A 22858-nucleotide genomic window follows, 5' to 3' on the forward strand; every position below is an offset into this window, starting at 1 on the left:
AGTCAGCTTGGGGAGACAGCCACGGAAACAGGTAGCCACGGTGACCGGGGCTGTGACAGAGGGACAGGCAGGGGCTGTAGGATCACCTGGGAGAGGCTCTCCCCAGGTTTGGTGGGAGGGAGGTGGGGGCAGGGGTTAGGAAAGACAGATTTCTGGACGAAAGGACGTGTGGAGATATAAGGGTAATCCACACTCACCTCACATTTTTCGTGCAAGCCCGCTGTCCTCCTGCCAAGAGGCCAGTTGAGTTTTGGCCATCTCAGGACTCCCAGTGAGGTTGTGAGGGTCCAGACATGGGTCTGGGCTGCTGTGGAGGACTGTGGCCTGTGCCTGGCTCTACGCTCTATGGCCTATGCTTGACACCGCCCCCTGGGAAGGAAGACCCGGCCTCCTCTGCAGGATCCAGCTGAAGGGCATCGGCTCACTTGTCCAGCTGCAGCCCATTTACTCTGCCCACCCCTGCAAAGCCAGGCTCTCCCAGACCCGAGACTGCTCAAGCACGTGCCTGGAGGTCCCAGGTGAGGGTGGGGACTCCCTCCAGCTTCTGCCCAGTGAGCCCTGGGCCCTAAGTGGAGGGAGGAGAGGAGGGGAGATTGACATCCAGCTGTCATCCCACTGTTCCTTCCCCTTCTCCGGGAGCATGCGTCTCCCACCAGCCTCCCTTCCTGTAGCACTACCTGCAATGGAACAGGAGCAAGAGGCTTGTACACACATGGCTGGTTTCCTTTGTGATTTCGTGGGCGCCTACCTGAGTGTGGGAGGTATTTATCACTTTTTCCTGCCTGCCCACCCTCTGCCCTTGCAGAAACATCACTGCCATGTGGACCCCGGGGGACAAGTCCATCCAGGGCCGGTGAGTCTCTCAGGGAATCTAGAATTGTGACACTGACACAGGGGTTAAGGTGGGGAGGCATGTGGGCACAGGTAATGATGAGCAGCAGCTGGGAGCATAGAAACCAGTCTGGGGAGGGGGGCAAAGAGGGAGAAAGAGAGCAAGGAGAAGGAGGAGGAGGGGGAGGAGGGAGGGAATTCTCTTCTCTCCAGTTTCTGATAAACCCTGGATACGTGTCTATTCCTGACAGCCTCGTGACACCCCATTACTGTTACTGGAGTGAGTTTGAGGAATTCCTATGTACTAAAAAGAAAAAAGAATCCTTGACTAAGGCACCCAGCAAACACCAGGAACTATGTTTGCCTACAAACTGCTATGTCTCTCTATGGCGAGCAAGTTCCTGAAATCCTCCCTCACAGATTATCTATTGAAGTAGATATGGATGTTGCCTTGGCTCGTATGAAAGCTAATGAAGGTGACTCCCTGCAAAGGGATAAGGAAATGAACATTTCAGCTGCTCTATGAGATTCTGCTTTTTACAAAAATTCAATTTACCTAAAAAAAAAATCAATCTGGCAACATCGATTAGAATAAGAAGTACACATACCATCTGACCCAGTAGTATAGCTCCTGGGGATCCATCCCACAAAACACTGGCTTGGAAGGGCTTATGCCTAAGGGCGTCTGTTGCAGCAAAAACTAGGGGAAAAAAAAACTTTAGATAACAACTCTATAAACTGCTCCTTGGAGTTCTGCTTTCTTCATGCTATTAAGCGTGTGTGTATAGAAAGGATTCCAGGTGCAAAAGTCCTTCAAAAACACTGATTTATACAAAGTCAAACAGATGTATTATTCGTGGGCTTCTCAGAGCTATTAAGATGCTTATTCAGATATTATTCTAGGAAATATATATTGAGCCTCCACTATGAGCCAGGAGTTGTGCTGGGGAAAAAGAACAGTGATCAAACACGTTCCTCAGAATAGAGAATCCGGAAATAAACCCTGACACCTATGGTCAATTAATCTTTGACAAGGGAGGCAAGAACATAAAATGGGAAAAGGAAAGTCTATTCAGCAAGCATTGCTGGGAAACCTGGACAGCTGCATGCAAAGCAATGAAACTAGAACACACCCTCACACCATGCACAAAAATAAACTCCAAATGGCTGAAAGACTTAAATATACGACAGGACACCATCAAACTCCTAGAAGAAAACATAGGCAAAACACTCTCTGACATCAACATCATGAATATTTTCTCAGGTCAGTCTCCCAAAGCAATAGAAATTAGAGCAAAAATAAATCCATGGGACCTCATCAAACTGAAAAGCTTTTGCACAGCAAAGGAAACCAAAAAGAAAACAAAAAGACAACTTACAGAATGGGAGAAAATAGTTTCAAATGATGCAACTGACAAGGGCTTAATCTCTAGAATATATAAGCAACTTATACAACCCAACAGCAAAAAAACCAATCAATCAATGGAAAAATGGGCAAAAGACCTGAATAGACATTTCTCCAAAGAAGATATACAGATGGCCAGCAAACACATGAAAAAATGCTCAACATCGCTGATTATAAGAGAAATGCAAATCAAAACTACCATGAGATACTACCTCACACCAGTCAGAATGGCCGTCATTAATAAATCCACAAATAACAAGTGCTGGAGGGGCTGTGGAGAAAAGGGAACCCTCCTGCACTGCTGGTGGGAATGTAAACTGGTACAGCCACTATGGAGAACAGTTTGGAGATACCTTAGAAATCTATACATAGAACTTCCATATGACCTGCAATCCCACTCTTGGGCATCTATCCGGACAAAGCTCTACTTAAAAGAGACACTTGCACCCGCATGTTCATTGCAGCACTATTCACAATAGCCAGGACATGGAAACAATCCAAATGTCCATCGACAGATGATTGGATTAGGAAGAAGTGGTATATATACACAATGGAATACTACTCAGCCATAAAAAAGGATGACATAATGCCATTTGTAGCAACATGGATGGAACTAGAGAATCTCATCCTGAGTGAAATGAGCCAGAAAGACAAAGACAAATACCATATGATATCACTTATAACTGGAATCTAATATCCAGCACAAATGAACATCTCCTCAGAAAAGAAAATCATGGACTTGGAGAAGAGACTTGTGGCTGCCTGATGGGAGGGGGAGGGAGTGGGAGGGATCGGGAGCTTGGGCTTATCAGACACAACCTAGAATAGATTTACAAGGAGATCCTGCTGAATAGCATTGAGAACTATGTCTAGATACTCATGTTGCAACAGAAGAAAGGGTGGGGGAAAAACTGCAATTGCAATGTATACATGTAAGGATAACCTGACCCCCTTGCTGTACAGTGGGAAAAAAAAAAAAAAAAAAAAACACGTTCCTGCTTTTAGGGATCCAGTTGTCACCACTGAATCGGTCATTTTAAGACCAATGAAATTCACAAAAGAGGAGGACCGGGAGCTGGGGTACAGTGGGCAAGTTAACTTAATCGGGACTCAGAGAGGGCTTCCTGGAAGAAGTGACTTGAGCTGAGAACCGAGGAAGAAATGGGAATTAGTTTGCCAGCAGAGGGAACAGCATGGGGAGGTGCTGATGGCCCAGAGAAGGGTGAGTGTGAGAAACTGAAAAAAGCCATCTTGGCTGGAGCAGAGAGTGAAAGGGCTATGGGCTTGGGGGTGGCAGGGAGGAGCAGGCCAACCCCAGGAGGAGCCAGCTAAGTCTTACTCCAAAAGCATGTAAAGGAAGCTCAAGAGGATATATATATATATTTTGGCCTTACCCATGGCACGTGGAAGTTCCCAGGTCAGGGATTGAACCCATGTCACAGCTATAACCAGAGCCATAGCAGTGTCAATGCCAGATTCTTAACCTACTAAGCTACCAGAGAACTCCCAGAAGGGTTTTTTTTTTTTTTTTTTTGGACACTTTGAGGTAAAATTTAAATACCCCACAAATCTACTTATTTTATATGGGTAGCTTGATGAGCTTTAGTAAATGTATATAGTTGTGCAACCGCAATCTCATTTTAGAACATTCCAGTCACCCCCAAAATTCCCTTGTGCCCACTCACAATCAATCCCTACTCCTACCCTCAGGAAACCACTGGTTTGCTTTCTGCCTCTATGCTTTCACCTTTCCCCCCTTCCTTTTTAGGACCTCACCTGCAGCATATGGAAGTTTCTAGGCTAGGGGTTGAATTGGAACTGTAGCTACTGGCCTACACCGCAGCCACAGCAACGTGGGATCTGAGCCACCACACCACAGCTTGTGGCAACGGTGGAGCCTCAACCCACTGAGCAAGGTCAGGGATAGAATCCACATCCTCATGGATACTAGCTGGATTCTTAACCTGCTGAGCCACAGCGGGAACTCACTATCCTTTTGCCTTTTTTAGAAATTTCGCCTTTATGTAATCCTATGTTGTTCTATATGCCTGGCTCCTTCCACTTGGCATATCTTTGAATCCATGCACTTTGTTGCAGCTATCTGTTACTAATTCTGCTTTTAACTGCTGAATGGTGCTCCATCTACCCATGGACCTAACACGTTGGTATAGCCGTTCACCAGTTGATGGACTGCTGAATTTCCCAGTTTGGGGCTACAGTGGATAATGTTGCTGTAAACATTCACAAAAGAGTCTGAGTAGACACACGATTCTGTCTGTCTTGGGTGGATGGCTGGATTGATTCCAACCACCCCAGCAGGTGGGAAGGGTAGCTCCCTTTGATTCTCTAACGACTCACAGGGCAGAACATCTCTTCTGCGCTGATTTGTCATTCCTACGTCACCTTTGGTAAAATGTCTCCTTTCTAGGATTTCACATTTGGAGACTTGCTTGAAGGACTCAGAAGACTCAGAGGCAGTGAGCCTCTTGGCCATGAGTCATGACAGTGAGGGCACACACGGCAGGGCTGGCCAGGGGACAAGACACATGGGACAGAGAGTGGAGGAGCCCAGATGAAGGCTTCTGGGAGAACACACACAGAACACGTGTCTTCCTCTGGTGGTGCAACACTACGCACTGTTTCTGCCCAGGGGAGCCTGCCTGAGACTCGGAATCCAGGGTTTGTATCATGGGTTAGCGATGTGGGCATTCTGCCTGCACAACCAGCCACAATTACTGACATTCCAAACTCCTAGAAGGAAAGCAGGTGTTCATTATAAATCACATTGCTTGCACAAACAGTCTAGGCAAGCTGGTACACCCAGATTCAGTGCCCTGGGCAGACAAAACAGCCTTATCAGTTAGAAATGTAGGCAATATTCCAAGAGCCAATTTCTCAGCTACCAGTCAAGGGTCAGCCTCCTGCAGAGCAGCATCTCTCCCACACATGTTCAGTCAAATCTTTGGATCATTTTCTTTTTTCTTTTTAGGCTGCACCTGTGGCATATGGAAGTTCTGCACCAATGCCAGATCCTTGACCTACTATGCCACAACAGCAACTCTGATTCTACTAATTTTTAAATTTTTTTTCCTTTGGATCATTTTATGATTTATTTGTTTACATAATCTTCCTTTATTATTTATTTTTTAGGGCCACACCTGTGGGATATGGAGGAAGGAGGCTACAAGTGGAATCAGAGCTATAGCTCCCAGCCTATACCACAGCCACAGCAACACCAGATCCGAGCCGCATCTGCGACCTACACCACAGCTCACAGATATGCTGGATCCTTAGCCCACTGAGCAAGGCCAGGGATGGAACCCACATCCTCATGGATACTAGTTGGGTTCGTCACCACTGAGCCACAATGGGAACTCCCTGGATCATTTCAAATTGGGCTTTTATGCTTATTTTTAATTGTTGTAGTTCTTTACATATTCTGACACAAGTAATTTATTAGACAGACATTTTGTAAAGGGGATCTTCAAGTCTGTGGCTTCCACAGGAGTCCCTTGGTGTCCCTTGGAAGGGGTTTGGGCAGGGGAGGGATATGCCCAGGTTTGCACACACACAGCTGCTTGGGCTCTGATGTGGAGAATGGATTGCAGGGGCCAGGAGTGGATTGGGGAGGCCATGCCGGTGGTCCAGGTACGAGATGATGGTGGTCTAGACAGGGAGGTGACAGGAGGGATGGAGGAGGCTGCTGCTGAAGGATATATAGAAAATAAGAGTGATAAGGCATGCAAACACTTATGGAATTCCAACAGGGGAGAAAAAAAAAAAGGTGGGGCTCCTCAAACTGGTCCAAAACACCATATTATTATTGCTTTTAACAGTGATGCTCCCATGACTTTGTAAGATTTTAGCAACAATTTGGGAAAGGTGGGATCAGATGGACTTTAGGGTCGCTTTGAGTGCCATGAACAAGCCTCTTGGGGATGATTTCAACAATTCCAAAATATTCTGAGGTGTGTGCCTAGGTGCATTATGATAGACTGTTTAAGAGTCACACATACACAGGAGTTCTCTTGTGGTACATCCGGTTAAAGATCCAGTGCTGTCACTGTAGCAGCTTGGGTTCAATCCTTGGGGCCAGGAACTTCCCCATGCCGTGTGTATGGCAAAAAAAAAAAAAAGTCACATACTCATGTGTATCTAACACGCTGAGCTTTAGTCCAAGAAAATAACTTCATGACAGAAATGGAACACAGTCTATGTGTGGAGAGCCTTGCAAAAAGCAAAGGCAGAAACACAGCACAGAAAATGCAGGGACGGGGAAAAGAAATTCATATTCATGTATTAACCCAATTACCACACGTACCTTGCAAATCCAGAGCACTATCTGTTTAAAATGGTGTTTCACATCATTCTGTCCCCAGTGACACAGACAGTATTATAGATGAAAAATCCTTTCCTCAGGCCAGATACAGAGCTCTGCTCATTTGGGCAGCATATGCTATCACAGGAGAACCTTTATTTAAGGCTGGAAATTCTATTTACCCAGGAGCCCAAACCCCTGCTTTATCTATTCTTGCAAAATAAACAAAACACCCTGGCAAACTAGATGCAAAGAAGGCCCAAGGGAATGGAAAAGAATGTAAAATCAGGCATGCAGGTCAGTGTCAATGCAATAAATCAAGAGCACAGCAGTGATACATATTTTCTCCTCTAATCCTAAAAAAAAGGGTGGTTACATGAATCAATAAGACAGAATATAGAAATATATATATATATATATACACACACATATAATAAGACAAAGCACAGAAATATATATTATATAATATATATATTATATATATATGCATGTAAGTTTTTGTTGGCTGTTTTATTTTAGGAGACAACGTATGTAAAGACTAAGAAATGAATGTTTTGCCTGGTGGGAGCCACAAGACCCAGCCATGAATCAGAGAGATAAAGTCATCTTCTCTAGCTGAGCCTGGTGCCCTGAGCTTATGGAAAGGCCGGACACGGAGATGGAGGCTTGCAAAGAACCTATTGTCAGGTGCACCCTTTGTTAAGGAAGTGATGATGAAGCTAGCCTGTCATGTTGTTCATTTGGCCCTCTCCCGTCACGGGGGCCTTTGTACGTGCTGTTCATGCTGCCTGAAGACCAGTTGCCTCCACCTGTCCCCAAGTCTTGTGGCTTTGTCTTTCAGGTCTCCAATCCATCCTCTCCCCCCTGATGTCAGCACTCTGTCCTCAGGGTGAATCCCTGATGTTTTGCGGGGCCTAGACTTTGTACAATCTTGAGGGCCCCTTTCCAGAAAAATAATACAAATTATGAAAGTGAAATCTGACACCTACATAATGAAGATCCTTCCATGGGGTTGGAAAGGGCCCACCCAGCAAGTGAGGGGCTAGAGCTTAGGCCTCCTCACTTCACAGAGAACGTGCTGCCTCTGGCTGGTAGGGCACATGGTGTGTCTGTTGCGAGAGCCCTCAACGTGGTTTAAAATCGGGTTTAGGTGCATGAATATTTGAGTCCTACCCTTCTCCCTACTAGACCCTTCTCCCTACTAGACTATATGCTTCTTGAGGGGACAGACCGTGTCCATTTTGCTCACCATCATTCTCCTAGTGCTTAGTGCCTGGCACAGGAGAGGTCCGCAATAAATCGGATTTGAAGGAGACTTGAACTTTTCTAAATTGCCGCAGCAGCGGCATATGAAAGTTCCCGGGCTAGGGATTGAATCCGAGCCACAGCTGCAAACTACGCCGCAGCTGTGGCAATGCCAGATCCTTTAACCACTGTGACAGGCCGGGGATTGAACCTGTGCCTCTGCAGTGATCCCAGCCACTGTAGTTGGATTCTAAATCCAATGCACCATAGCAGAAACTCCCAACAAGCCTTGAACTTTGAGTCGGGATTCTAGTCATAGAACTATTAGCTCCCACTGGCGGGGAGTCTCTGCTTGCAGGGTCCTGACATCAGTACTGAGGGCACAGGCTATGCTGGCAGCCTCAACCTGTAAAACGGGGAAGAGAAAACCACCATGGACACTTGAGAATAAAGGGAGATGAAGCTGGGGTGCCTCTGAGTCAAAGATGTGACCTTTAATTCCTATTGTCTGCAGCACTGTGTCCCCCTACCCCCCAACTAGTCCTTTATAGTATTCTAAGCTGCTGCTTCCAAATTTTCCCTCCTGGGAGCCAGGGACCTCTTTTCATGTACAACCTTCCCCCCCATCCTGTAAAGGCATATACATATTATTTTCCTTTTTTTTCCCGATCCCTGCCATTGGGTGCTGGGGAAAAGAAAAAAAGGAAGGTGGAGTTTTCTTACCATAAATTTGGGCGTTTTTTTGGTTTTTTTTTTTCTTTTTTTTTCTTATGGCCGAACCTGTGGTGTATGGGAGTTCTCGAGCTACAGGTTGAATAAGAGCTGCAACCACAGCCACAGCAATGTGGGATTTGAGCCTCGTCTGTGATCTACATCACAGCTCACGGCAATGCAGGATCCTTAACCCACTGAGCAAGGCCAGGGAGTGAACTCACATCCCATAGACATTGGTGTCGGGTTCTTAATCTGCTGAGCCACAAGGGAAACTCCCAAAGGCACACTCTTAACCTAGTGGTTCTGGTGATTATTTTGTGCCCAAGGTACATTTGGCAATGCCTGGGGGCATTTTTGTTGTTATAATGGATGGGACAATTACCATTTAATGAACAGAGGCCAGGGATATTGCTAGGCATTCCCATGACACACAGGACAACCCCTTCCAGCAAAGAATTACCTGGCCCAGAACGTCTGTAGTGCCCAGAGTGAGAAGCCCTGCCTCAAACCCACAGGCTCCTTCTCCATCAATTTTCTGGACACTACGACTATTTGCTATTCTACTTTCTTTCTTTTTCTCCTTTGTCTTCTCTAATTGACACAGAACAGTGGGAGCAGTGTTGCTTAGAGGGTAAGGAGGAAGCTGTTCAGCAGAGTAAATGTTATGCAATTTTAGCCATACATTCAGTTTATTCAAAACTGAATTATTATAACAAAATTCAAAACTGAATTATTATACAAAACTGTTTATTATAACTCTTCTAGGTCTGCACATTGAGTGGCTTGAGAACCTTACTCAATCGCAGATTCTGAGTCAGTAGGTCTGGGGTGGAACCTGAGAGTCTGCATTTCTAACCTGCTCTTTGGGGATACAAACACTGAGCCTGGGACCACACTAAGCCAATTTCTCAGCACTTAGGATATGGTAGCAAAGAGAACAAGGAACCCTGCCCTTGGGGACCTTCCAGTAGGGTTGGAAGTGTACTGAACCCTAAGAAGGGTGGAGAGGCTGGAGTCAGAGGCACTCAGAGCCTTAGAAAATCAGCTGGAAGAGAATTTAGAGATGTCTAATCAAATCTCCCCATTTTCAAGAGTGGGAAACTGAGGCTCACAGTGGAGAAGGGAGCTGGTCCATGTCACCCAAAAGGGCAAGGTCATTTGACTCCTATTCCTGAGTTATCAGGGTCCTTGGGGAGCTCTTGAGGGCAGAGCCTTGACCTCAGGGTGGAGAATGACCTGTACCTTCAGAGGCTGCAGGGGTGGAAGTCTGGGGACTCCTACAGAATGGTCCCACTACTTCTCGTGCAGAAAGCCCTGACTTCCTGCTTCACACGTGTCCATCATGACATACCTACAGACACTGGGATATACTGGGGTAGGCACTGGATTCTTCCCACTGCCCCTTGGTGTTTCTGCACCATTAAATTTGCTGCAAGGGTGAACCAGGGTAAAATTCCAGAGAAGTAAATTCTAAATGTGTTCAGTCACGTATGTGGCCAGCAAGTAGAAAGCAGAAAGTCAGAGTTTGGTGGATCAAAACCTCTTCAAACAATGTGCATGCCTTGTGCTCAAAACAAACCTTGAGCACACACCAGGTTCCTGTCTGAACTTTCAGGGCTCACGTGAGCAGAGGCCATCGACCCAGAGCTTAGAGAACCATTTGCTGGGTGTTGAAAAGCAATTGCTTCCTCCACTACTCCTACCTGGGAACTTTTAAATTCATGCCAGTTCAGTTGCAACAGTAGCAAATTTTACGGAGTAGCTAAAAAGAAAAGCAACAGCTGGTACATTGGGCATTAATAATATAACAAAGAAAGAAAAAAGAGAAACTTTTCATTAATACTTTTTGATGTCCATTTATTATTTATCCCTTTGCCAATATTCAAACAGGCAGGCAGTCATAAAACATTCGCAGTGATCCTCTAAAACAGGGAAGGCATCTGTTTTACCTCAGTTCTTTTTTAGAAATCTGGGAATCAGGACCCCTGACATTTATAGAATAGCTGTGTTTAAAAATACATATGTATACTGTATCAAAAATATTGTTTGAGGATCACTACTTAGAAAGATTTTAGTTTAAATTTTATCAATGGCCAGTAGGCAGAGAGACAACTGTTGGGAGATTCAATGTCAATCAGCAAGTGCTGCTTTCAAATTTTGTGCTCCTCAATGAGTATTATTTTGTTGAAACAAGGCACTGACAAAGCCCACTGTCTGGTAATTAGCATCCATCAAGTCTCTCCAATCAAAACGGGCAAGCTGCACCTGGTCCTGGTTAAAACAAAAAAATGCGCTTTGTGGGCAAGTCTGCTCCCACCTCCAGGACCCTGGTCATGTGCAGGACCACATGCAACCATAACTGCCATTTACCAGCTCCTTCCCAAAGAAGGGATCTCTTCCTGGGCCAGAAGACTCCTCAGAAGCAAAACCATTGTTGAAATGAACCAAATGACAAGCGGAAAAACTTAGGAAAATGAAGACCTCAGGAGGAGCTGGATGGAGGAGGAGGGGCCGGGCCTCCTCTGCTAGGCTGCCCTTCATCTCTCTCCCGGCCGGTGTTCCTGGTATAGAGGTCGTGCTCCTTGATGTAGGCGATGACAGCATCAGGGAGCAGGTACTTCACACTCTGCCCTTGGCTCAGGGCCCGCCTGATGTACGTGGCGCTGATCTCATTTTGCACAGGCTCCCTGGCCAGGTGGATGTTGTCCTGGTGTCTCTGCAGGATGGGCGAGCCCAAGATGTACCCCTTTGGGTCGTGCCCTGCCCGGTCCACGCACACCAAGCCGAACTTCTCCACTATCTCCTGGATGTGTGCATCTTTCCAGAGGTTGGGGGTCTGGAAGGTCTTCAGGATATCTGCCCCGCAGAGGAGCTTCAGCTCGGGAACAGCTGGAAAACAAGGGTGGACCTCAAAGAAGTTACAGAAGGGTCATGGCCGGGAAAGTTGACATCATATTCTGTTTGAAATTTTCACAGAATGCTTTTCTTGGAATGTACTGGGAACTCAATATCTCTGTGTTCATGATTTAGAAAGAAAAAGCATGTAAATGAATCTGAAGCCACTTCAGGGACATACAGCTATAAGTAATACTTTAATCGGTAAATCTTTAGTTTAATATTGGCCAAGTGCCAAGGAACACAGAACAGAGTTTTTTTTTTTTGTTTGTTTTTTCAGCGTTTTACTATAAGTCTGTCTATGGTTGCTGGACCCAATGGCAGAGTAGTCCAAAGTCTATACCAGGAACCCCATCTTCTGATAGAAGGTGAGGCTCTTTAAAGCCCCATGTGCCTTCAGCAAGACACTGCCTTTCCCAAAATCTATTACCGCCCTAACACGTGCACCTTTATGAGTACAATCACATCATAAAGGTTAATTATAATGATCTTCAGGTAACTCAAGGGCTCTAAGACCCCAGCTGGTGACCTTTTCATCTGTTTTCAATAAAACAAAGCTCCAGGACAACTGATCAATGTGGCTAATCCTTTGGCATTTGTTCTACCAGAGAATGATGATTGTGATGATTGAAGAGTCCCTAGCATTTACTGGTTGCTTACTAAGGCACTATGGCTAAGTGCTTTATGTGTGTAATCCCATTTGAGCTTCAGAACAACTTCATGAGGTAGGTGTTATTGTTGTTCCTGTTTTGCGGAGGGGTAAATCAGGGGCAAACTGAGGCACAGAGGGGTGTGTGATTTGCCTGAGGTCACTCCTTAAAGGCAGAGGAATCAGGATCCAAAGTCACGCAGCCAGCCTCCAGCGGGGGCATTTGAAACTGCAGGGCTCTGTTGCCGCCTGCTGGCAAGAACTGTACATGCATCACCCCGCCTGGATCTTCCTGGCACCATTCCTGTTCTTGTCCTCTTTGAATGGACTAATAAGAGAAAGAAAAACCAAGTCCATGCTAGAAGCAACCTCTGGTCCTTCTGGAAGCCAGTTCTAGCTTCAGAGAACTGCAAAGGCTGGGTTTCTAGGGCACAGGCATCTCTCAGTCACCATGAAACCTCAGCTGGGAGGGCCTTGTGGAGAGCAGCTGCTGGGGAAAACCTGATGTAAAGGATCCGTTTAGTCTTTCTTGTGGAACTTTGAAGGGATCTACATGTGGACCAGATGGATGCACATACAAAAGAGCACTAGATCAGCGGTGGGCTGGAATTTGAGAGGCTGGAACGGTCATGGGGAGGTCGTAGGTCTGACTTCAGTCAGGCACAGGCTGCTGCGGGGCTGGAGCCGAGATCCTTCCCTCTCTAAGCCTCAGTTTCCCCATCCATGAAGTGAGGGCACTGGACTTGTTTCCTCACTTTAAGCAGTAGATATAAAGACAGAAACACTCTTCAAACATTTTGGCAGAATAATGCTGGTATAATAAAGTGATATTCAGACATTCACTAATGCATGTATTCTCTGTGGTCAAGAACTAGACTCTAAGGCCTGACACTTTACATTCAAATCCTGTTTCTGCCATGCGACAGCTGTGTGACTTCAAGTTTAAAAGAAGGATATTAACAGTACTTATATCATAGGATTATTTTAGAACTGAATGAGCTTATAAACAAAAAGCACTTAGAAGATGCTTGGAACAGAATGTGATCTCTGTTAACTACCCGCCAGCCAGCCATCCAACTACCTGCTTATCTAGCCATCCAGTCAGGGGCACATCCATTCAACATCCATGGAATATCTCCCAAGTGCCTGGCCTTTTAAAGTCAATAAAACTGAACTCAAGAATTACTCAATAACAGACTTTTCACTAATGTGGGCTGATCTTCTTGCTCACCATATGTAGGTAGGTGGCTTTGAACTATTCGTCATCTGTGAGGTTTTTCGCTGATTTCTTATTTATTTGACCTCTGTAATGGAGCAAGAGACCAGTGTTTGACCTGTCAAGCAATTGGGTAGTTGTTCTGTGATCTTCCTATGGCAGAGGTTAAATCATGTGCACTGAATTCTAGGGTCTCCTGGGGAACACCCCTCTGTACCCTCAGGTCAGGGATTCTTCCTCCCCCAGTGTATTTTTGTGGAGATGATTTCCACATGTCCACTTCGATAATACATACTATTTAATTCATTAAAAATGATAAGGACATATGATTCACTCCCATCCCCCAAGTCAAAGGTATGTCTGTGAGCCTGGGGCAATGGATCACTCTTTCCAGAACACATCAGACCCCAACTCTGGGGAGTCCTGTCATCAGGCCCCCCAGAGGCATTCACATCTCCCTTTCAAATCCATTCACAAAATCTAAGTCCAAAGTCTGTGAGTCTGAGGGTGTGAATAAAGGCTGCCAATTTGATTTGTCCTAACAGTGGTACAGTGACATAAATAGACGTCCGTGGGTGTTTTGGGGGCAGTGAGCTCTGTCTTTGAAGAGCCGCAGACTTTGGAAAGCAGATGAAGCAGAGATTCATACAGAATGTGGGAGAAGTGCCACCAGGACCTTTCTCTTGGAATGTCCAGTTGCCCTAATATCCAGTTGACATCAAAGAGAATCAACCCTGTGGCCTGTCAGCCCTAGGTTTGAATTAAGATCTGTGAGCACCTTGGAAGAGTTAAAGCGGATGGGCCTGGTTCCTCAGCTGTTTATGGGATAATATGGGATAATAAAGCCTCCTTTGAGAGTTATGGAAGCTGAATGATAGAACCCAATGGACATTTCCTGCCTGGTGCAGCATATAAACACAGGCATGGCAGGTCGACACAGGACACCCAAGATGAACATCTGAAGGCAACACCCAAACCAACCACACAAGGCCATCTTGGGACAGTGTGAAAGGAAATGGAGTGTCGGCCCTGGTTGTAAGGAAGGAGAATCCTCTAAGAGTTGCTAAGGGGTGCTCAGCCCCATCAGCCAAGGTAGGGAACACCCTCGCAAGAGGCAGAGTTGGTCTATGAAAGGACTGAGACATCCCAAAGTGTGACACCCAAAAGCCCTGGACAAGGAAACCCATACGCCTCTGGGTGAGTCAAAGGGGGACTGCAAATCACAGGAGTGATGGGCAAAGCAGGGCCCTGGCAGCCAGAAAACATTGAGCTCAGTCCCAGGGTAGAATAGCACACAACAAAATACACACACACGGAATGGTCCTTTAGAAATATGTCACTGGCAACATACAAGCAACCTCATCTTAAAAGCTAAACTTGATGGTGAGAAAAATTCCACCTTCTGTTGTTTGTTTGCTTTTGTTTTTCTTTTTTGACAGCACCCACAGAATGTGGACGTTCCCAGGCCAGGGATTGAACCTGTGCCACAGCAGTGACCCAGGCCGCTGCATTGGCAATGCCAGAAGAATCCTTAACCGGAGAACTCCTTCACCTCCTTTTCTAAAATTGCCCCAGCTTTTTTTTCTGGTTACAAACATGATATCTGTGTCAATCATGGAACATATGGAAAACATGTAAGTAAAGCAGAAAATAACATCTATAGTTCTGCTTTCTACAAAAAACTGTCAATATTTTGGTGTATTTCTTTTTTTTTTAGCCAAAATTTAAAATAGTCTATTTAAAATATATGTAGTTCATTTTCAGACATAATTTTTTTTTATTTTTAAAAATGTAGTTGATTTACAGTGTTGTGCCAATTTCTGCTGTACAGCAAGGTGACTCAGTCCTACACACATACACACACACACTCCTTTTTGGTGTATTTCTTTTCATCTTTTCTATTTAATATGCAAATATATGTGAAAGTATATTTACATGTTTTTGGAGATTATACTGTATTGGATCCTGATTTTTTTCACTTACCTCCTAAGTGTTTCTCTATATCATGAAAACTTTGCATGTTGATTCTTCAGCCTATGTATACACTACCACTAACTTACACATTCCCTTATATTTATTTATTTAGGGCTGCACCTGCAGCATATGGAGGTTCCCAGGCCAGGGGTCTAATTGGAGCTACAGCCACTGGCCTACGCCACAGCCACAGCCAGATCAGATCCAAGTTGTGTCTGTGACCTACACCACAGCTCACTGCAATGTCGGATTCTTAAGCCACTGAGCGAGGCCAGGGAACAAACCTGCAACCTCATGGTTCCTGGTCAGATTCATTTCCACTGCACCACAATGGGAACTCCCATTCCCTTATATTTAAACACTGAGGTTGCTTTATTTTTTGCCATTATAACAATTCCTGTGATAAACCTCTTTCTGCCTAAGCCTTTGTCCCAATTTCTAATTATCTCCTTAGCCAGGCACCTAGGAGGGGAGTTTATCAAATCGAGGACACAAGCAGTTTTAAAGCCTCTGATACATTTTCGTGAATTGAAAAGCCCACATTTCATTCAATGTAACAGTTACTTTGGATGAGAACAAGATTAATAGGACTTAGGGTTTGACGAGAGAGAAGGATAAGAAACAAGCCCCCCAGTCTCCTCTAATATCCAATGAAGAGTTCACACATATTCATCATTCACTGAGTATTTTATATTTCCATTTCTAAACCATTACCCAAACACAATTTCCCAAATATTTAAATAAACTCATAAGCTACCTATGTCCAGTACATTACTTAACAGGATTAGATTCCAAGTTGTTTTAAAATGCCAAGGGCATAAGAAATGAGATTTGTTTATCACATATGCATACAACTGCCATACGCCCAACATCACGGGGCTGAGCAGAGCAGGACAATAGCCCCTGAAAAAGTACATCCCAAAAGGATGTGGGTGAGTTTTGGTGGAGGGAGGGACTGGTGTTGCGGGGAAGGTGGGTTCCAATGGGAGCCTCATAGGATGGACAGGTTTTCGACAGGGGAGCTCTGAAGCGAAGGGGGAGGAGGGACGTCCAGGCAAAGAGACAGGGATTTTGGAAGCTTCTGCAGAGAGGTGAGTCATGGCCTCCCTCCCAGTCACTGGCTGCTGGTCCCCTCCCCTCCCTGAGGCTCCTGACAGGCTCCTGACTCCCCACACTCACTGCCTGTGTTCCTTACTCAGCTGCCCCTCTGCACAACACATCCCCAACCCCAGAAAACCAACTGATCCTACGAGTCATGGTCCAGGTGGTATGGGCGCCTCCTCCTCCAGGCAGCCCCTCCTCATCCTCGCCTGGGCTCACTGCCCTTCATAGCCTGGCTCCAGCTCAGGGCAGGGGCTGGTCAGGAGGTCTCTGTTCTCAGCCAGGAGTGACTGCTGAGGCAGAGGTGATTCAGGAAGAAGGCAGAGGGCTGAGAATGAATGCCGCCGCCATGGGCTATGCTGTGACATGACAGGGAGGGGTGTGGGAATAGGGGTGGCAAGAGGCCCAGACCAGAGAGTATAAGAAATGCTGTAGCAGCTGGTCATGGAGGAGACTCTGGAACTCCTTTCTTAGATTCCTACCCTAGGACACAGTTTCTCAGACTGGCGGTCAAGCAAATCCCCAGAACGGCCATCAAACAGTCAGAGTCCCAGGCCCGTTCCCCTCGGGAGGTTTAGGGTGTGGCCCAGGAATCAGTGTTTTGTTTTTTTTTTTCCCTTTTTTTTTTTTTCAGTCTTTTCTAGAGCTGCACTGGTGGCATATGGAGATTCCCAGGCTAATCGGAGCCATAGCTGCCAGCCTACACCAGAGCCACAGCAACACTGGATCTGAACCACGTCTGTGACCTACACCATAGCTCATGGCAACACCAGATCCTTAACCCACTGAGCGAGGCCAGGGATCAAACCCGCAACCTCATGATTCCTAGTCGGATTCGTTACCCACTGAGCTGCGATGGGAACTCCAGAATCAGTGTTTTTAACAAGCCTCACAGGGCATTCTGCTATGAGTGATTCTTTGACCAGCATCTGGGGACTGTTGCAGGAAATCTTTAGGGTATTTTCAAGTCCCTTTAGAATGCTTCCCATGTTGCTGCACATGGCTTTATTTCTAGAGATGATCATACTGAAATCAAACAAATATCATATGAGATCACTGATATATAGGCGCTAATAAAAAATGATATGAAAGAACTTACTCACAAAACAGAAACAGACTCAAAGATTTGGAAACCAAACTTGTGGTTAACAAAGGGCAAATGGGCAGAGGGATAAATTAGTAGGAGGTTGGGAGTGGCATATTCACATTATGATATACAAAATCAGTAAATATCAAGGACCTCCTGCAGAGCACAGGGAAATGTACCCACTACTCTGTGATGGCCTATATGGGGAAAGAATCTGAAAAAGAATGGAGATATATATATATAGATATATGTATATGTGTGTATATAAATGATTCACTTTGCTGTACACCTGAAGTGAACACAACATTGTAACTTATGTATATTATATATATAAACAGAAGAAATTAGCATTAAAATAAAAATTTAAAAAAAGAACATTTCCCAGTCTGTGTTCTGGGGAGGACCTATTCCAAGAAATACTAATATGCATTAAAAAGACCCCCATGATTAAAAAGTGATAGAATGGCTGCAAGCTACTGCCCTTTCTCACAGAGTCACAAAGCACAAGAACACAGTAAAGGCTCTGAAAAGTGCCACAATAAAGATACCACCTTGTTTGCTTAAACATGATATTCCAGGGCCCTTCCGATCTGAAAATAGTGTCCCACCAGCTAAAGCTGGGAGAGCTGCAATAGCAAACATCTCAGATGAGCCTGCTGCAATTTTGGCCTCATGGGGCCAGTGATTTCCTGCTTGTGGCACATCCCCCTCTCCTCATCCCCAGACACCCCTGTTTATATGCATGAGAGGGCTTTGCATTTGACCCTGGATATGAGGGCTGCCATTCAGAAGGAAGGTACTCTGAAATCATAGCTCACGGGGTTCCATTAAACACCAGGAGCTGACAACAGGCCAGAAACCAAGGGCAACAAAGTAAAAGGATAATCCAAATCGACTTTAAATCGCTTACAAAGTAGGTTTCCTCTTCTGAGTAAAACTTTGAGTTACACTTCTATGAAGTATTAGCCTCTTAGTTTAAGGGTTATAATGGCACGTTTTGTATTTAAAAAGGCTAAGGCTTTCAAAAGCAGCCCAGCAGCTCCCAGTTTATCCCTGTGTAGCCTTGACTGTGATCCGGGTCACAAGCACAAATCACAAGGTAGGTAAACTCCTTTGGGGCAGAAAAATCCCAAATCAGCATAACAACTTAAAAGGGATGGTGGCAGGTCACTTAATTTGACCTTTCAACCGTGTTAGGGTCACTCCCAAAACTCTTATCTGTGCCGGGGCGGGGGGCGGGGGTGACTCCCATCGGTTCTCACCTGAACCCCTGACATCTCCCCCTCCCACAGAGGAGAGGGTCAGTACCCACCTGCAGGGGCTGGGTGATGGCCTTGACTTGGTCGGGGCCTTCCGTCCGGGGTAGAGCTCTGAGCAGTTCGCCGTGGTGATGCCTGTGTTGTAAACACACGGGCTCAGGAGGTGTCCACGTGGCCTATAGTCCCCCAAAGCCACCGGTGTGGGAGGGCATCCTCCTATTTTAAGTCTCAGCCTACTTTTGTCCATTTTAGGTAACTCAGTCCATGAGTATTTATTGAGGACCTACTATGTGCTAGGCCCTGTGCCAGATTCTAGGACTGAAAGCAAATGGGTTGGGGTGCTCACAGAGCACCCATCCAAGATAGCTCACTGCCTTCTTGTGAGCCCCGGCAGGAAGGAGGAAATAGGCAGATATTACTTGTTAGTATCTTCTTTCCATGGCTCACTTTTTACAAAAAGTTGAATAGGAATTAAAGACCCGGGCTGTTAGAATCAGACAGACCTGAGTTCAAAATACAAATCCGAGTGCTGGCACAGGGCATGGCGCATAGCTGCCTCTCAAACAGAATGCTTGTTTGGATCATAAGCTAGTACTTTATTTTATTTTTTTTACTTTTTAGGGCCTCACCTGCTCTAAAAAGTTCCTAGGCCAGGGGTCGAATCAGAGCTGCAGGTGCTGGCCTACGTCACAGCCACAGCAATGCCAGATCTGAGCCTCATCTGGTACCTATACCAGAGTTCACGGCAACACCGGATCCTTAACCTACTGCGCGGGGCCAGGGATGGAACCCACATCCTCATGGATCCTAGTCAGGTTTGTTAACCACTGAGCCACGAAGGGATCTCCATAAGCTAGTACTTTAGAACTTGACAGGGTGATGCCCAGAGCCTGGCTTGGACCCAGACTGCCTGGGTTGAATCCCAGCTCCCCCACCGGCCAGCTGTGGGACCCTAGGTGGGTGGTTTCTGGTCTCAACACCTGCAAAATGAGGAATGATGACAATGCCTGCCTGCCATTGGTGGTTATGAAGATGGAAGGAGTTACACGTGCCAAGAGTAGTATGCAGTGCAGAGCAAATCTCATTACATTGTTAGCAGTTCAAATATGATTAGACTTACACCCATTTGGCAGGCCTGGCTCTTTTAGCAATCTATCTTCTGCAAATCGAGAGATAGCTATGCCTTCTTCTTTTTAATCAAGCACAGGTAATCACTACGTCTTGTATCAATATGATCTTCTGTCTTCCACCTACTGTATTATGCATTGACTAGGGCTGTATTTGACAGGGAGAAGTGCCTGGTGGGAGAAGCATGTATTTGTAGCCAGAGTGTCCGGGTTCAAGTTTAGGCTCTTCTGCTTATATGATCTCGGGCGAGTCATGAACTCTCTCACAGCCTCATGGACCTCTGTTAATTGGTCAGGAAAGTTAATGTCAGCCTTGTCCACACTAAGTATCACAAGATCATGAAGGGGCAAGAGTTTTTCCCTGGCTGGGGAAGTGGCTGACAGCAGTTATTAGGGGAGAAGGTGCAGGATAGTCAGAGGTTAAGTTCTAGAATGATGCCATTTGGGTTGGAATACTGGTTCCAACTAGTAGCTGTGGAATTTGGTGGGTTCCTTAAGCAATGTGCCTCCACTTTCCACATCTGTAGAATGGGAAGTAGTGACAGCACCCAGCCTGGAGAGCGGTTGTGAGGATGAATTGAAGAGCTTTGCACAACCCGTGCACAGAAAGTGCCCAATCAACGTTAGTGCTAATTATCATCATTGCTGTCTGTCTTCCCCACCAGGTTGTGAAGAGGGAGCTCATTTAACTCATCGTTTCCGTACCTAGGGAACTGCTTACCTAGAGTCAGCTGGATTCTGGAATGATGGACCAGGGTGGATAAATAAATACATTTCATACAGGTCCAAAGTCCTTCCTGAAGATCTGAGAGACTCACCTGAGTCTTAGGGCCTCGCTGGACTCATGCATGTTTCCTTCAGTGCCTTAATCCTTTGGTTTCCTCTGAGAATTTCACTCCCAGGTTAGTCTGGAATCTTGCATCAGACTAAAGTAGGTTTGAGTCTCTCCTCCACTTTCTATCTATAGGGCTTTGCGTATCTGCTGACCCTTTCAGAGCCTCCACTTCCTCATCCGTGAGGAGCCAAACTTACCTCCTACTTCTCAGAGTTGCTGAGCTGACTAGACATGATACAGCTGGCACACAGAGTAGATGAGAAATAAAAGGTAGTATTACTACTTTAACTTTACTCACCTTGAAGCTCCTAGTTTAAGTTGACCCTACGTGGAGTATTAGCTGGAGCTCTGAACTCTGGTGTACAAATGATTACTTTCAGTGCCAAATGCACCTTCCTCACAGACCTCTGCTCTGCCTTTGTGGGGCAGGGGGCTACTGCTTCCTCTTGTTGCCTGCCTGAGTGGTACCCTGGTGAGCCTAGCCTTGGACCTGATGAATGACCCTGGCAGCATATTCTGTTCCCTCAGCAGTCCCTGGTCTCCAGAGATGCCCAATGAGAGGATCACTGTGGCAGGAGCAGAGTCAGCCACCCTATGTTCCTGCCTGTAGAACACTGGTTTTGAAGATGGCCTTGAGCCTGGCTTCAGAGTCTACCACTTCTTATTTGTTGTATGACTGGTTAACTTAGCCCCTCTGAGCCTCAGGTTCCTCAGCTGTAAAAAGAGGACAATATAAGATCATTTTGCCAAGGGGCACATGAAATGCTGCTGCTGGACCACATCAAGTGGCACCGTGACCAAGACTCTCCCCCATAACATGGGGCAAGGACAGGTGCAATAAGCAATCAAATGCCCTAAAAGCATAGACATTGACCCAGATTTTTAAAAATTAGAGCACAAATAAGCAACCTGATAAGGAGAAAAAGAATACTCAATAAACCCTGCAGTGAATTGACTTCATAGTGACATATGTCACTGTCACCATGATGTAGAGTCACTGCTGATGCCACCAAGAGGAGCAAAGGGGGGGATGGGTTGCTGCCATGCTTCTAGAATCACCTAACTTTACAATTTTAACCAGATTTTCAGTCTTAAAAAATGCTTTTGGTAATTTTAGGAAAACACTAGTAATCAAACTAATTTTCTAGTGAGCCCACTCCAAATATTGGAAAAAACGTAAATCAGCTACCTGAGAAAACCGTGTTGATTATTTATATCAGTGGCTTCTCAAACTTGGCTGCACAAGATATCATTTGGGGACCTTTAAAAATACCCACACCTGGACCTTACCTCAGAAAAATCATAATCTTGAGGGAGGGGAGGTTGAATTTGTTTGTTTTATTTTCCTTTTTAGAGCTGCACCTGCAGCATAAGCTCCCTTTCCAGGCTAGGGTCAAATCGGAGCTACAGCTGCCGGCCTATGCCACAGGCACAGCAACGCAGGATCCAAGCTGCTTCTGTGATCTATCTACACCACAGCTCACGGCAATGCCAGATCATTAACCCACTGAGAGGGGCCAGGGATCAAATCCGCCTCCTCATGGTTCCTGGTCAGATTTGTTTCCACTGCGCCACGACGGGAACTCCGAGGTTGAATATTTTTAAAAAGCTTCCCAGGTGATTCTATAGCCAGGATTGAGACCACCAGTTTGGATCAATCCCAATACTAATCATAAGCATTATTTATACACTTGGTGACTGAGGCTATGGGCCTCAACCTTGGCCATGTCTTAGAATCACCAGGGAGCTCTTAAAAATCCTGATGTCCCGTCCTGGACCAATGACATCTCAGCCTCTGGGGTAAGACTCAGGCTTCGGTACTTTTGAAAGCTCCCTGGGTGATTCAGTGTGCAGCCAGGCCTGAGAAGTACTTCACCCAAGGATACAGTTTAAAAAAAAAAAAAAAAAGAAAGAAAAGGAAAGTGTCCTATAAAATTTTAGGTTTGAATTCTGCAGCAGAATATTAACTACGGGGTATGGTGGTCAAATCCTGTTGATCCGTGAATGGCTTATCTGTCATGAGGAGAAATTATGGGCCAGAGTTAAGGATGCAGGGAAGGTAGCTAACATTATTAAGCGCCTACCATAAACCAGGTGTTTTCCTACATCATCTCATCTAATTCACACACTATCCCAGTGAAGTACGTGGTGCCATCCCCAGTGAGGAATGAGGCTCAGAGAGGCTAACTCATGTCAAGTCAC

At 45.7% G+C, this 22858-nt stretch overlaps 1 protein-coding gene and 1 long non-coding RNA gene across 4 annotated transcripts in view; one reads left to right on the forward strand and one right to left on the reverse strand.

Moving 5' to 3' along the window:
* On the forward strand, positions 201–1917 carry LOC110256306. Its single transcript, XR_002337702.1, has 3 exons — positions 201–518; positions 806–853; positions 1083–1917. It is a non-coding gene; the product is annotated as an uncharacterized LOC110256306 (long non-coding RNA).
* Positions 10354–22858, reverse strand: part of NMNAT3 (nicotinamide nucleotide adenylyltransferase 3) — a 125404-nt gene continuing 112899 nt past the window's right edge. For 2 of the 3 annotated variants that reach the window (XM_021069536.1, XM_021069537.1), the window contains one exon: positions 10354–11402. In XM_021069536.1, the coding sequence (XP_020925195.1) occupies positions 10996–11402 (407 nt within the window). In that variant the 3' untranslated portion in view covers positions 10354–10995. Of the gene's footprint in view, positions 11403–18743; positions 18830–22858 lie in introns of all 3 variants that reach the window. The other variant, XM_021069538.1, reaches the window with a different exon arrangement.

The sequence above is a fragment of the Sus scrofa genome, chromosome 13 (assembly GCF_000003025.6).
Source record: "Sus scrofa isolate TJ Tabasco breed Duroc chromosome 13, Sscrofa11.1, whole genome shotgun sequence".
Taxonomy (NCBI): Eukaryota; Metazoa; Chordata; class Mammalia; order Artiodactyla; family Suidae; genus Sus; species Sus scrofa.